This window comes from Artemia franciscana, chromosome 11, assembly GCF_032884065.1.
Source record: "Artemia franciscana chromosome 11, ASM3288406v1, whole genome shotgun sequence".
Taxonomy (NCBI): Eukaryota; Metazoa; Arthropoda; class Branchiopoda; order Anostraca; family Artemiidae; genus Artemia; species Artemia franciscana.
In genome coordinates, this window is record NC_088873.1 from 28,303,783 (window position 1) to 28,318,034 (window position 14,252).

Here is a 14,252-nt window from a genome sequence, read left to right on the forward strand (position 1 = left end):
TTTTGTAATTAATTCCAATTTTCAAAAGAGGAGACTCTAACTTTTGATCCCATAAATCTAATATTGGCTTTAATATGCTAAAATACTGGATAAATTTACTATTTTTGTCAACAGCAAGGAATGTTTAGTTTTGATTCAGTTACTATCTGGTATACACCATGGTTACTTCGGTAGTATTGTGGTTATAGAAAGGAGCGGGATAGCTATTTAGGTCAATGACAGGTTTTTCAGTTTTTGAAAACTGAAGTTTTTCAGAGGTCATTTTTGGAAATTAATGGTAAAATCTCTTTCACCAAATTTGGTTTTTCAAAGAAAGGCAAAGAGCTACCTTAAACCACAAATGAACAGAAACGTTGTCAAATAATAAAAAAAAATACCACAAATCACCGTCCTCAAATCAATGAAAACTAAAGCAAAGAGAGACTAAAATATATAACCGAGTCAAACTTATGACAAGCAGAAATTAAGATGAGTAAGGCTGACTTCTCGATGCTTTCAAAAGACCAGGGCACAGTTTGCACTTAAGGAGAAGAATTGGTTTTGATATAGATCAACTTTTACTGAAAAGATCAATGAACGAGGTCATATCAAACGTTAGCTACAATGACATCGTGGTATCCCTAGAGCGATATAGAACAATTGCTATCATACAAATACAGAAGAGAACTTTTTTTTCCCAAGATAGTGAATGCACAAAACCTCTTTTAATATTTGGGCCCTATTCCTAAGAGACATCCTCAGCAAAGAAAATAATAAACTATAGCGCACTTAAAATAAAAAGTCTTGGTTAAAAATCCATTTTTTAAAATAACGTAGGCATCATTACTTCATAACAAAAAGTTCAGCCAAGACTGTGTGAAAGCTAACATTTTACAAGCTAAAAAGGTTCATTCATTTCACTAACAGTATTTATTAGAAATCGGAATAATTTCTTATTGCAATGTTTGGTTTCTCTGCAGCTATTCGTATTGTTCTTTTGGGATTGGGTTTGTCTTTATTGGTGCCTAATTTTGTTTTATTTTGAAATACACTATTTTCTATAATTATTTTTGTGTACATATTTTGAGTGTGTATACCACCCAAGTCTCTATTTAGGGATTCATTATTATTTAAGTTTTGTTTGGTTTCGCTTGCCTCGTGGACAGTTTGTTTGATTCCTAGGTCATTGCTAATTAGAAATATTTCGTAAAATAAAACATAATGGTTTGGATTTTCAAAAATATTTATAACTTTATATAAAAGTTATATAAAATATAACTTAAAGCTGAATCGAAAGATATGGAACTATTTTTAGATTTTAATACTTTTTCAATACTTTCGTGTGTTGCCGTGATCTTGTTCCTTAATTTTGGTGGGTTTGACCAATCTAATAATTTCTACAACTACATGGTGTTTGATACACCCATCTTAGACGAGTAGCTGGGGTTTCATCCTTACCAGAATTGAGAAGATTCATTATACTTAAATTACTTGTGAAGACAACATGTAAATTATTTTTTAAACAAACTTTTTTAAGTTTTGAAGTAATTTTTGGAATATAAGGTAGATAAATCGTGCTTGTGTGTTTATTCGAATCGTTTACTGGTGTGGGGTTTAAGGCTTTAGAAGAATGTATCTTTAATCTTTGAGCAATAACAGTATTTATAAGAGAAACTGGGTACCCGTTGCCAAAAAGTAAGTCTGTAATAAAATTTAATTGTTTTTTAGTATACGGCTCTGAACAGATATTAAGTACTCTATCGGCAAGAGATATTACCGGAATTTTTGGAAATGTCTATCTGTTTCAATTTTTCTACAAGATGAACTGAATTTTTTATGTAAGATTTTTGGAACAGATAGACATTTCTGAAAATTCCATATTAAGCAGCTTTGACATAGTTTCTATGCATACTAGTATTGATGTTCCAATATCTGAGCAATTATTACAAAATAAATTGGAAAACAATTATCATCTAATCGAAGAATCAGCAATAGCTGATCATGAGAACATTGATGTTCTCGTGCAGTTAAAAATGCTTGTATAAAAGCTTGTAAAATGTTAGGTTTTGTCACACAGACTTGGCTGAACTTTTAGTTAAGAAGTAATGATGCCTAGGCTATTTTAAAAAATGGATTTTTAACCAAGAACTTTTATGGTAAGTGTGCTATTGTCTATGATTTTCTTTGCTGAAGACGGCCGTTAGATATAAGGCCAAAATATTCAAATAGGTTTTGTGCATTCACTGTGTTGGGAAAGAAAAAGTCCTCATTATTCTCGCCATCGTTGTTCATAGATGTATTAATTTTAATTCTGGACGCTATTAGGTTCATAGGCGAACGTTGGAGGGTACATAGTGCATCTACGATGATTCAAATGTAAAATTGATGGGTAAATAAACAATGGACAATTCAGGCAAGACTTTTGCTGTTCTTCTAATATACAGCTAATATATTATAAAGTGGTCTTAACGTTGTTTTATCGATTTTTTGAACTAAATAATACTTAAGGAAAATACATCTATTGCATTAAAGAATAAAAGATCAGAAATATTCTCCTGCTTCTAGTTTCAATTTAATTACTTCATAGCAAAATTTATTTTTGATAATAATTTTCAAAAATAGGAAAGGGAATTTGTATTTACTTTTAAGACCATGCGGGAGTATACACTAAATACTGAATCCATCTTTTATGTGAACAATGTGTTAAGTGAATTGAAATACGAATGCTGATTTTTTACATACACTTGAAGCTAGAATCATAGCTGATAGTGAACCAAAGGCACACCAGCAGACCCGGAAAACTTGGTGTTGTAGCCTTGTGCCTGGGCACCACAAGTAAGAATGCTGGTTGGTTACAACTACTTGAAGCTAGAATCATAGCTGATGGTGAACCAAAGGCACACCAGCACACCTGGAAAACTTGATGTGGTAGCCTTCTGCCTGGGCACCACAATATTAATTTGACCTGGGTTAACCTGGATAACAAATCCTTGCATTTCCTCCCTGTCAAATGGACATTTGACAAAAGGATAGCCCCCTTACAGACATAATAAATAATTATGGTTTTATACGGGGAGACTTTCACACTGAGAGGGTAGTTTCTGAAGGTGAACTTTCCAGAGGTAATTTTTACACAGAGGGAGGAGGGTTACCATACAGGAATTTTTCGTGGAAAATTGGGCGTTCTGGATTTCCCAGTATTATTTGAAAAACGTTGAGAAGTTAAATAAAAGAAAGGAGTTTTTTGAAGAAGTATTGACAAGGTGGTAAACCCCTCCATATACATAATAATTTGCAGCATTAAAACTTAAAACAAACAAAAACTATTACATATATGAAGGGACTTCACCTTTTCGTCAATACCTCATTCTTTACGCTTAAGTTTACTTTAGTGCTTTCAAAAGAGATTTCTATTCTAATTAAACGGCCTTTGTGATTCAGGAGGCAGTCTTAAAGAACTGGAACAAAATTCGAACTTTAATGCAAAGAGCGAGGTATTGAGGATGGGTTGAACCCCCTCATGTACTAATGATTTCTGTTCGTTTTAAGCTTTAATGTTGCTCCTTACTTTCTGTTGAAAAAACTCGTTTTTTCATATTTATACCACAGAATTTACACCAAACCTTACAATCAACGTTTTTTTTGTTTTTTTTTTTATAGTGATACCAAATATGATTAATTTTAAATTTTACGGTAAGGGTTTAATATAAGGAAATTTGGACAAATGTTCAAAAGGTATGAAAGAGAGCAAAAAGAAAGTCGGTCCTAGATTATTGATAAAGGACTCATTTGGACACCATTCTGAGGATGCAATGCCCTTTTTAAGTAAAAAAAAGGGATAGCACGACGGTAGTTAACTTTGGCATTTACTCAACAAAATAAGCCTCAGAGGAATATAATCAATATTCAGCTCAAGTTGAGCTTATCCTCTGACTTAGCTTTGTTTGTGAGAATGCTTGGTTAACGGAAAATGTGATTAATGTCAGGATTCACTTAATTACATGGTTATGTTGGGAATATTTACTAAACACTTTACTTTTGGCGAGCACAAACAAAGGCGGCATTCATCATCCGCTAATAGTGAATATTGAACACGTCAGAAATTTGAATTTTTTTTACCTTCTACCAGCAATTAAATAAATAAAAGACAATGTTTTTCAACTGAAAGTAACAAAAGACATTAAAGCTCAATATGAACAGAAATTACTCCGTATACACTACGGTTGCCCCCTACTCATGCCTTGCTCTTTACAGTCTTCAGTACTTTTAAAACAATTTTGTATTCTACTTAAATGGCCCTTGTGTTTCATGAGTCGTTCTTAAAAATCGGGACAAACAGTCAAATTTTAGCGTAGGAAGCAAGGTTACCGAGTACCTACTGAGTCCCCTTCTCAGTAGGGGCCCTCTCCAGGCAACTCAGCGCGTCAACATGTGGCAGATAGGGGAACGTCCTAGAGATATGTAGGGTAACTTCCATAAAGGGAGGTGCAGACCAAGGGAGATCTAGCCCCTGGGGGGAGGTTCCATAAATTGAAACTGGGGTACTCTTTCCTCGTGGCCATGACTACGAGTGGAAGAGGAAGAAGGTCCCCCTGATGCACACTGAGCAGGGCCCACCGGCGTGTGGACACGTCCTATTAGTTGTAAACTTTCTTCCTTCAATGGGTTAAATTGTATCGTAATGCAGGATACCATCGTGGGAGGATCCTCTAAAGAAGGAAAACTGTGGAATAGGGTGAAAGATCCAGGTTTTGATGATGGCCTTTGCATGTTGGTTATGAGGGGGTATACTCTGGCAAACCATTCAGGGGCTGGCATCCGTGCTTGCAGAGCTTGAGAGTGGTAGGTACCATAAGGTGCCGACTCCTGCCCCTATTGGGGTCACTACCACCCTTGCTGAGGTTAAGTATGAGGTCTTATGACCGCTCCTAATCTTATGAGACAATGTCTGTCTTGTGATTTCTTTTGTTCACTCTTTGGACCAACTACGCATTCAGCTGCTATTTTTCAAGTTTTCAAACGGAAAAAACAGCCTCGGATAGGACTTCCTTCCAGTAGACGACCAATGGCACGTACCAAGACAATTCTTACGGGTACATTTACTGTTACTGCCTGCAATGTACATCGTCTTTGGTCCAAGTTGGATCACCTGATAAATGAGGTCTCCCCTTCTGTCATGTGTGTATCCGAGACCAACCTGAATACTGGCTTCATTGATAGTGAGATCAACATTCCTGGCTATACTCTGCTAAGGCTTAATCGCAAAAAGCCGAGAAGCTAGACTTTTGGTGGAGGTGGTTTTACTATGTATTTTGAAACTAAAATCCCTTTTATGGCGCTTCCGATTCCTAGAGATAAGGAAATCCTATGGTTGAAACTAAACCTAACAAACAAATTGTTTGTTATTGGTACAGTCTATAAGCCACCAAAGATGAAAATCACCCATCATCTGGAAGATTGCTTGGAATTTTTGAAGCAAACGTTTCCTAAATCAGGTATAATAATACAAGCAGACTTCAATATTCAACATGGACACTGGCTTAAAAGCCGTACGACTGATGCAAAAGGCGTAGCTCTGCTAGACCTGAGTCATGCTTATGGCCTGGAGCTTGTTGAATTTGACATTTATTTTGGGCCTCATGGATCATCCTGGCTTAATGTTTTCTTAACTGATCATTCACATTTCCTTAGTGTTGAAAGTTATCCCCATGTGGCAGTTATGAGTCGTGGAAATATCAAAATACCTCAACCTGTAAAGCACGAGTATATCATCAGACAGTACCACCATACAGACTGGGAAGTCTGTGAAAATACTTATCGCCAAAGCCGTGGAGTAAATCTTTAAAAGAAGCCTCAGATAAAGCAGGAGCGTTTTACAAATGAGCAATCACAGAAGCCATTGAACAATTCGTCCCATCAAAAACAGTAAAATTCTCGAGACAAGTCTTGGTTCTATGCTGGTTTTAGAGAGGCAACCAGGGCCAGAAAAAAGGCTCACAAGAGATGGCATTCGATTGATTTTAATAAGGACCGGGCTGCTTTTATTGGTTCTCCAGACGAGTCTGTTAAAACTGAACGTCAAGCTAGAGTCGGTTACAAACTCAAATTTGAATACAAACTTAAAATTGCGTCTTCAAAGTGTTGGTGAAAGGTCGTCAAAGAAGCTCGATTGTCATCTAAATCTACATCAATTCCCTCGCTTCATGTTGAAGGGACAATGATCCAGTCAATCCAAGAAAAGATAGATGCTCTTGCAAAAGCCTTTTCAAAGGTCTCTCAAACTGATGAAGACGGAGTTTCCGTTCCCTTCTTTCCGCAACTAACCGATGCAAAAAATCACCAGTATTAAAATAACTCTTAGTAAGGTACTCAGAACGCTAAGCCAGGTGAATGTTACCAAAGCTTCAGGACTTGACATCATTCCCAATCTCATCGTTAAAAGATGTGCCCCTAAGCTTGCTGGTCCTTTCGCCTCAGTGTATAGAAAATACTTTGCAGTGGGATCATTTCTGAAAGCTTGGAAGAATGCTTACTTGGTCCCTGTCCCAAAGGCAGAGTTCGACCTTACTAATGTAGGATCGCATCGTCCAATAATTCTGCTGTCCTGCGCAGGTAAAGTTTATGAACGTGATTTTAATAAGACCCCTTACCAATACCCTGAGTCACATCCGTTGTTGGCAGTCACGCAATACGGTTTTCACAGAAAACGATCTACATTGGACTGTCTGATTGCATAGTATCAAGAGTGGGTTGAGTTCCTTTCTTAGGGACACGATATTCGCCTTCTCGTTGACATCATAAAAGCCTTTGATCGTGTATGCTACAGGAGACTTCTTTGCAAACGGAAAACCTATGGAATTGATGGTCGACTATTTGAGGTGCTTGCTGACTTTCTTAATCGCCGATCATTGCAAGTTGTCCTCGATGGCTTCATATCAAAAAACACCCAGTCTTCTCAGGAGTACCCAAGGAAGTATTCTTGGACCAAATATTTTCTTGGTACTCATAAGCGACCCAGAAGACAAACTTGTGAAGAAACCTCACCACTTTGCTGATGACACGACAACAAAACATCAATTGCAAAAGAGGAAGTTCCCAGTGAACCCCACAAGGAGCCCCAGGCTGACCTCTAGAGAATTGAGGTGTGGGCAGATGCACGGCTTGTAAGTTTTAACGCATTGAAAACGGAAGAGTTCTTAGTTTATAAGGCGCATAATATGAGGGCACTCATCATGATTGCGTGTACAAAAGAGAGGCAATAACATGAGTAGATACACTGCACCTACTTGGAGTTAATTTCTCTTTGGATCTCTCATGGAGTGATAATCTCAGTAAAATCAGATCCTCTTGCTCCAAGATGCTAGGAGTTATATACAAAAGTCTTCTCCCTGGTGAGTCTATTTAGCCACTTTTCATTTCGTGCATCAGACCTTTCATGAAATATGCGTATCCTCTCTTCACTGGTGCACCTAAAAAGCCACATCGCTCAACTCTAACAAAGTCGAAGTAGAGCAATTCGTGCAGCATCTTCTGGCAACACGGAAACTAAAACCCCACAGGTGATCCAGGAACGCCTCAACGTGACGTCCATGTACGTTTTCTACAAGTACGTGTAAAACCTCCATCAGATGAGTTATCGAAGCTCGTTCTTGATAGAACAAAGCCCTTGTCATCAACTTGCAGAAGTACAGCTCGTCAGGACTACCTTGAGCAGGGTACTCCCCGCCAAGAATATCTGTAAACGAGTTTTGCCTGATGATCGGTTGCCACATAGAATAAAATCGCCGGCAGAGGTAATCACGGAAAATTTTTCCCTTGACGCGTTCAGGACGAGGTATGACAAAAATTTCAGGGTTAGGAAATGATGTAATTGCCAGGACTAGCGGAAAATTGTCATCTGTGATGGAGCCGTAAAGCCTGTAAAAATACAGGATATTGAAGAGGAAGATAACCTCTTAACATTCGGAATAATTTCTATTCGTTTTGAATTTCAATGTCTCTGCTTACTTTCAGATGAAAAAACCTGTTTTTAATATTTAATTTCTGGCCGTCCTTCAAATTATACCGGTTATCTGGCTTATCCTCCATGAAAAATCTTATACCGCACCAACAATTGTCAATTTGGCAATTATAATTGCGAAAAAGGCAAGGTAGAACCTCCAACAGGTTGACCCCACCGTGAATTAGCATGGGAGGGTCAACTCTAGTTCAGCATTGTGGAGTGACATACATGAGAGGAAAATTTTCAAGTAAGTCAATCCGTAGTCAACCCGCGTGTGTTCCCCAGGGAGAACCTGAAACAGGTTAATCCCACCGTGAATTAGCATGAGAGGGTTGACTCTAGTTCAGCATTGTAGAGTGACATGCATGAGAGGAAAATTTTCAAGTAAGTCAACCCGTGGTCAACCCGCGTGTGTTCCCCAGGGAGAAACTCCAACAGGTTGACTCTAGTTTGGCATTGTGGAGTGACATGCATGCCCAGAGAGGTGTAGCACAAATGGGAGACGGTAAAAACGGCAATCAAAGGGGTCAAATTAACCTTGACTGGGATGCCAACTTAATTGAATAATCTGTCTTGGCTTTTTTTTTTACAATTGGCCATGACTTTGACTTTTCTCACAACCATTCCCTTTTTTTTAATTCAAAAATCAACGGACTCGGTCGAGGCCAACTATATACCAACTCGGTCGAGGCCTATGCTAGTAGCATCAGCTCAATACGCATCTAATCTGGGCAATGGCCTAAAAGACAGAGATTACGCAGCTAAGGTGGGATTCAAGGGTTTATGCTTAAAAAGACATACACAGTAGAATGATAATAGTGGATTGCAGATCCTCCTAAATATATTTTTCTTTGCAAAAGGGTTTTTGGCAGGAAACCAGCTTGAATTGTTATTCAAAACCATTTATAGTTTCTTTTACTGGTTTTGTTTTCAAAACGTTTTGCAGTTGTTTAGTGTAAGTTGTTCTTCAGTTTTAATATTGACAATTTGATGGCTTGGGGAAAAAGATTATAGTCTGCCTCTTATTGCTTCACCGTCAACCATGACCACAGAAGAACTTTGACATATTTCTTCGTGTTATACAGTGTTTCCGGTAAATTGAGCACAAGGGTCAACTGTAATAACCATCTCAACTATCGAGGCTCCCCTCCCTGACGTGACTTCCATCAAAGGTCATATGTGTGGTGGTGAACTTGCACCGATGAAGACTTGAATGCACAAGAATGGAACGTGATGTTCAATCTTTCACCACCGTATTTGGTATGTTTTGCGACTAATTGATATGTATATGATGTAAAGGTTTTAAATAAAAAGTTAGCTACCTACCTACTCACCAGTTAAAATCTATATTGTACGATTCAGTTTTTCTTGGTAACATGTGTATACGGGATAAAGTTTACGTTACAAGTGTTGAGGCTGTGAACACTCTTATTGCCTAAACGATGATTCTTAATTGTAAGGTGAAAAAAAATACACCTAACAGTTGTTTGACTTTAAAATAACATAGTGACAACACTTGATAAACTTGAGACTACCCAAAAACTTTTTCCTACGTCGGTCAAAAAGTCTGTCAGGAAATGTTCAAGATAAGAAAGAGAGCATGGTAAATCTTCTGTTTAATTCACGATTGAATTATTCATTTCATGGAAATAGATGGTTTCCAGAAAGAAAATTTTCTTTATTCAAATTGCTCTAGTAATAGCTGTTATTTTTATTTCCGTCAAAATATTTCTCTAATATATTTTCTACCTAAGTTCTGGTAACCAATTAAAAAAAAAAGACTACAAACCTTCGCGATTTCTAGACGAATCCACATCGTCGATGATAATCCGTATTCCTTCTCCATCGTTAGATACGGCCGAGTCTTGTCTTCCGGGATCTAGAAAAGAAGAAAATTTAACTACGTAAAATCACAAATAATAATGCATGTATTTTTCATTTTTCTTCATTGTAATTAACTAAGCAGCAAACGGCCAATACTTTTCTTCACAACCTATGAAGAACAAAGTTATTTGTATATCTAAGTATAAAAGGGAAAGATTTTTTAGCTGAAAATTATTGATTCAGACATCCTGTCAAAGCTTCCAACTGTGTATTTCATTGACAATAGAATGCCCATGTGAAAATATTCGTGTTTAGTATTTGTCAAAGGTTTGGCATTGGAGGTGGCTAATTTTCCACTTCGATGTCACATTCAAAGCCTACTTTAATTTCTTTAAAGGATTAGTTTAACTTCGACACATTTACCGACTGTAGTTTGTGGCTGTAGTTACTTAACAAAGATGTAATGGGTTCAAAGGCACAATATGCTACCGGGTTGTCAAATGGCTGATCTCCAAAATTTCAAAAGTAGCTATGAATATTGAAGTGAAAGCATAAACTTCTGTTCAGGGGACAATAGAATAAATCAAAAGACACACATATTTTTTTTTTTATCAAACGGAAAAATCTGCAATATTTCAAGAAAAGCAATAAGTGCTTAGTTGAAACTTTCGGTGAATGTGTAAGAGTGTGAAACAAGATTTAAAAAATATTACGGACTTCTAGGTTGTTAAAATACATGTCTAGAACATCTCAAGATAAGATAAGGGTATCAGGCTTAAATTTCTAAAGAATGTTGAAATAACGCTGCCTAAATAAAGACCGATATGGGCACAATATTTTTTTCCACGGACACACTTCACATACTAGAGTTAATTAGATTGGAAATCGGAAGCTCTAATGCACAATTTTGAGATTTAAAAGTGATTGGAGGGCCAGCTCCTTTTCCAAGCCCATTAGTTCCCTGAACACAACCAATCAAAATTTTGAGATAGCTGTTTTGTTCAGCAGAGTGAAATATGAATACGCAACAATGTCAAAAGAACGTATCAGCAGTGACCCAAGAGGTATTTATGGTATAAAGCTGAAATTTTCAACGTTTAATGAGAGGTATGTTGAAAAAAAGACAGATTAAGAAAATCAAGATGCTAAGAACATATTTGCATATTGCTATGATGCGACTTCTACTAGTGCTGCTATCGATACGGCTGAAAATAAGGGTATTAAGCTCAAAACTGCAGGAAATGCATAGGATGATGTTGAACTAAATCAAAATACGGCATGAGAATATAGCCTATATTATTATAAAAATGTAAAATCAATATCTCAGGGGCAGCTTGTAGAATCAAGTTCAAACTTTCAGGGTATAATGAAACGCATTTTGAATTAAATAAAAGGCATTATATGCGTTCTACTAACTCTGCCACTGTTATTCAATTCGACATAGTTTCATTATATTACATACGACATTATTGACATAAGACAATTGCGTACAATTTGAAAATGGCATCTTAGCAAATCAAAAAGTTTACCCTTTGAATTGCAATTCTCAAAACCTAGTACAAGAAAATTACAACCCCAAACCTTGAAAAAGAAGGTGACTCCCCTTTTGTTGCGTGAGCAGCACTAATATGTTCTCTTTTTCTCATTTTTTCCTTCGTCTCTATTGGGGCACTGGAACATCATAGAGAGCTGTTTAAGGACATTTTTGAAAGCTAATTCATATATCTTATCATGCCTTACTAATTATGGGCTTATTTATAAATTATTTTTTATATTTAATCACTTTTTTTAATTCGATTTAATAAGGCAATCATAAAGTGGCATATAGCACCTAAAAATTGTGCTTTGAGCTGCTTCCCATTTTGTTTGAAATGAAAATATAAAAAAGAGCTTTGTCTACTGAAAAAACTCAGCGTACAAAATTCCCTAGAAAATTCTCCTCGCTTCTGCGGAAATTTTCCTCCAAGAAAAATTCCCCTTAGAAAATTTCGAAACATTTGAAATAACCACTGTATTTTTAGTTCAAAAGCATTCGATAAATAAACTAATAACTTACCAATCGGCCGTTGTTTGAAAAATAAAATATAGAAAATCTGAAAATTTTGGCAGCATTGAGGCAGTTATCTACTATGGGCTGCCTCCCTGTAGTTGCATAATATTTGTAGCTATGAATATGGAATGAGTCGGAGGTAATACACTTGGGATTGTCTGTGCAGGATTTCGACTCTTGTTGATAGAAGAGCATCGCCAAGTGCTGAAAACCCTGTTGTGACCAAAATGGGCCCAGGATCGCACAAAGCCTCCAACTTACTGGACGTCCCAAGGACTTTTCGCTATCTGGCTCTAAGCCGGCTTAAGCGCTTCGGTGTCGAATTGAGAAGATATATTTGTCCCCGTCTTGAGGCAGGGAGTCCCCAAGGGCAGGTAGTAGGGCTCATGGTGAATAAGGAAGCTGCTAAGTCTTGTTTAGCCTGGTAAGGTATTAACAATATTACACTAGTTGCTCATTTTATGACTAAAAGTTCAGGGTATCAGTTATAGTAGTATATGCCCCTGTTGAACCAACTGATGGAGATACTAGTGACTCGGATGAATTTTACTTACAGTTACAGGGGCAAATAGACAGGGTACCAGGTAGAAATATGGTGATTTACTGGGAGATTTTTACGTCAAGTTTGGTAGAAATGGGGATAGATGGTATCCTAGCTTAGATAAATCTGGTGCAGGAAAAGAAAACAGTAATGGCTACAGACTTTTGCAATTTTGTAGGCATAGCAACCTAGTTATAACCAATACGGTGTTTGGTCATAAAATGTCCTATGAGTGAAATGGTATTCACGTGATGGTAAGACAGCAAACCTTATTGATTACTTTATTGTAAACCGAAGACTAGCGGGATCAATGCAAGATACTAGGGTATATAGAAGTGCTGTTATTGATGTTAAAAGTGCAGATCACCATCTAGTAGCTTCTAAGATTCATTTAAAGCAGAAATTCAGGAAGGGTAACTACCTCCCGGATAGTTACGATGTTGTTAGACTCCAGGATGAAAATTCGAAGTGGAGGTCATGGATAAGATTTTTGAGGTCCGGAAGATGCAGCTAGACGACATAATAGTAAAATATTATACTGGCATGTTTATAAATGGAGAGGGAGTAGTCAATAAGGACTTGTCACAATTAAAGATAGGAATTGGGCCACAATTAGTGATAAGGAAATAGTTAAAGAGAGATGGGCGGTACATTTTGAGAATGTGCTAAACTGAGATACAGTTGCAAGAAAAGATATAGATGAAAATGAAAAAGTTTGTGATACCTTGAATGTGAATGAAGATTTGTTTTGTGAGGAAGAATTAGTGACATACTAAAAGGATTAAAAATAATAAGGCTCCAGGTGCTGATAGTGTGATAAATGAGTTTCTGAAATACAGTGGCTCTGAGGTTAGAAATAAGCCACTGAAGATTATGAATATGATTTTACAAAAAGGGGAAGTACCTAAAGATTTCAGGAAAACCTTAATTAAACCACTTAATTAGAAAGGTGACAAGAGTGGGTATAGTAATTATCAAGACATTAGTCTTGTCTCTCTAGGTAGTAAATTTCTTAGTAATATGATACTTTTTAGACTGAGAGATGCTGTAGACAAAGTTTTAAGAGAAGAACAGTTCGGTTTTTGAAAAAGTAGAGGATGTGTCGACAAAGTTTTCACTCTTAGATTAATAATTGAGAAGTCCCTTCGTTGTCAAAGACCTTTGTTCTCAGTTTTATCGATTATGAGCAAGCGTGTTATTCTGTTGATAGAAGAGCTTTAGCAAAGGTCTTTTCCTTATATGGTATACCAGACAAATACTCTAAAGTGATTTGTTCTATGTACGAGAATAATACTGCTGCGGTTGAGGTAGGAAATGAGGTTAGCAACTGGTTTTGTATTAAATAGGGAGTTAAGCAGGGTTGTGTTCTATCCCATTTTATATGGATTATTTTGATGGACTTCGTCTTAAGGAGCAAAGCAAAGGCAATCGGAGACCACAGAGTAAATTGGGGAGGAAACACTTCTGGACTTAGATTATGCTGATGATTTAAGCATATTAGAGGAAAGAGTGAGCAAAAAGAAAGAATTTTTAGAGGTTTTGCGAGTTCAAGGTGCTACAATAGGTTTGAAAACTAATGTTAAGAAGACTAAGTCACTAAGGCTATGAATAAGTGAAGATGAAAAGGTGACGTTGGGTAACGAAATGATAGATCAGGTGGGCAGCTTCACTTACTTTGGTAGTATTATTAGTAAAGACGGTGGGAGCAGTGCAGATGTTAAAAGTAGAATAGCTAAGGCTCAGGGTGTAATTTCACAGTTGAAGTTTGGAAGAATAGGAAGATAAGTCTGCAAACCAAGATTAGAATATTGGAAGCTACAGTGATGACAGTGGTCAAATATGGCTCTGAAGCATGA

General features: G+C 36.9%; 1 protein-coding gene and 1 long non-coding RNA gene across 9 annotated transcripts in view; one reads left to right on the forward strand and one right to left on the reverse strand.

Moving 5' to 3' along the window:
• LOC136033052 (uncharacterized) overlaps window positions 1-14,252 on the reverse strand; it is a 342,211-nt gene that overhangs the window by 57,521 nt on the left and 270,438 nt on the right. For all 8 annotated transcript variants that reach the window (XR_010618844.1, XR_010618843.1, XM_065713633.1 and 5 more), the window contains one exon: window positions 9,771-9,860. Coding sequence is in view for 6 of the 8 variants with exons in the window: in XM_065713633.1 (XP_065569705.1) it covers window positions 9,771-9,860 (90 nt within the window). In the remaining 2 variants the exon portion in view is untranslated. The remainder of the gene's footprint in view (window positions 1-9,770; window positions 9,861-14,252) is intronic.
• The window catches only part of LOC136033055 (uncharacterized), a 142,130-nt gene that overhangs the window by 41,801 nt on the left and 86,077 nt on the right, over window positions 1-14,252 (forward strand). The window lies entirely within an intron of this gene.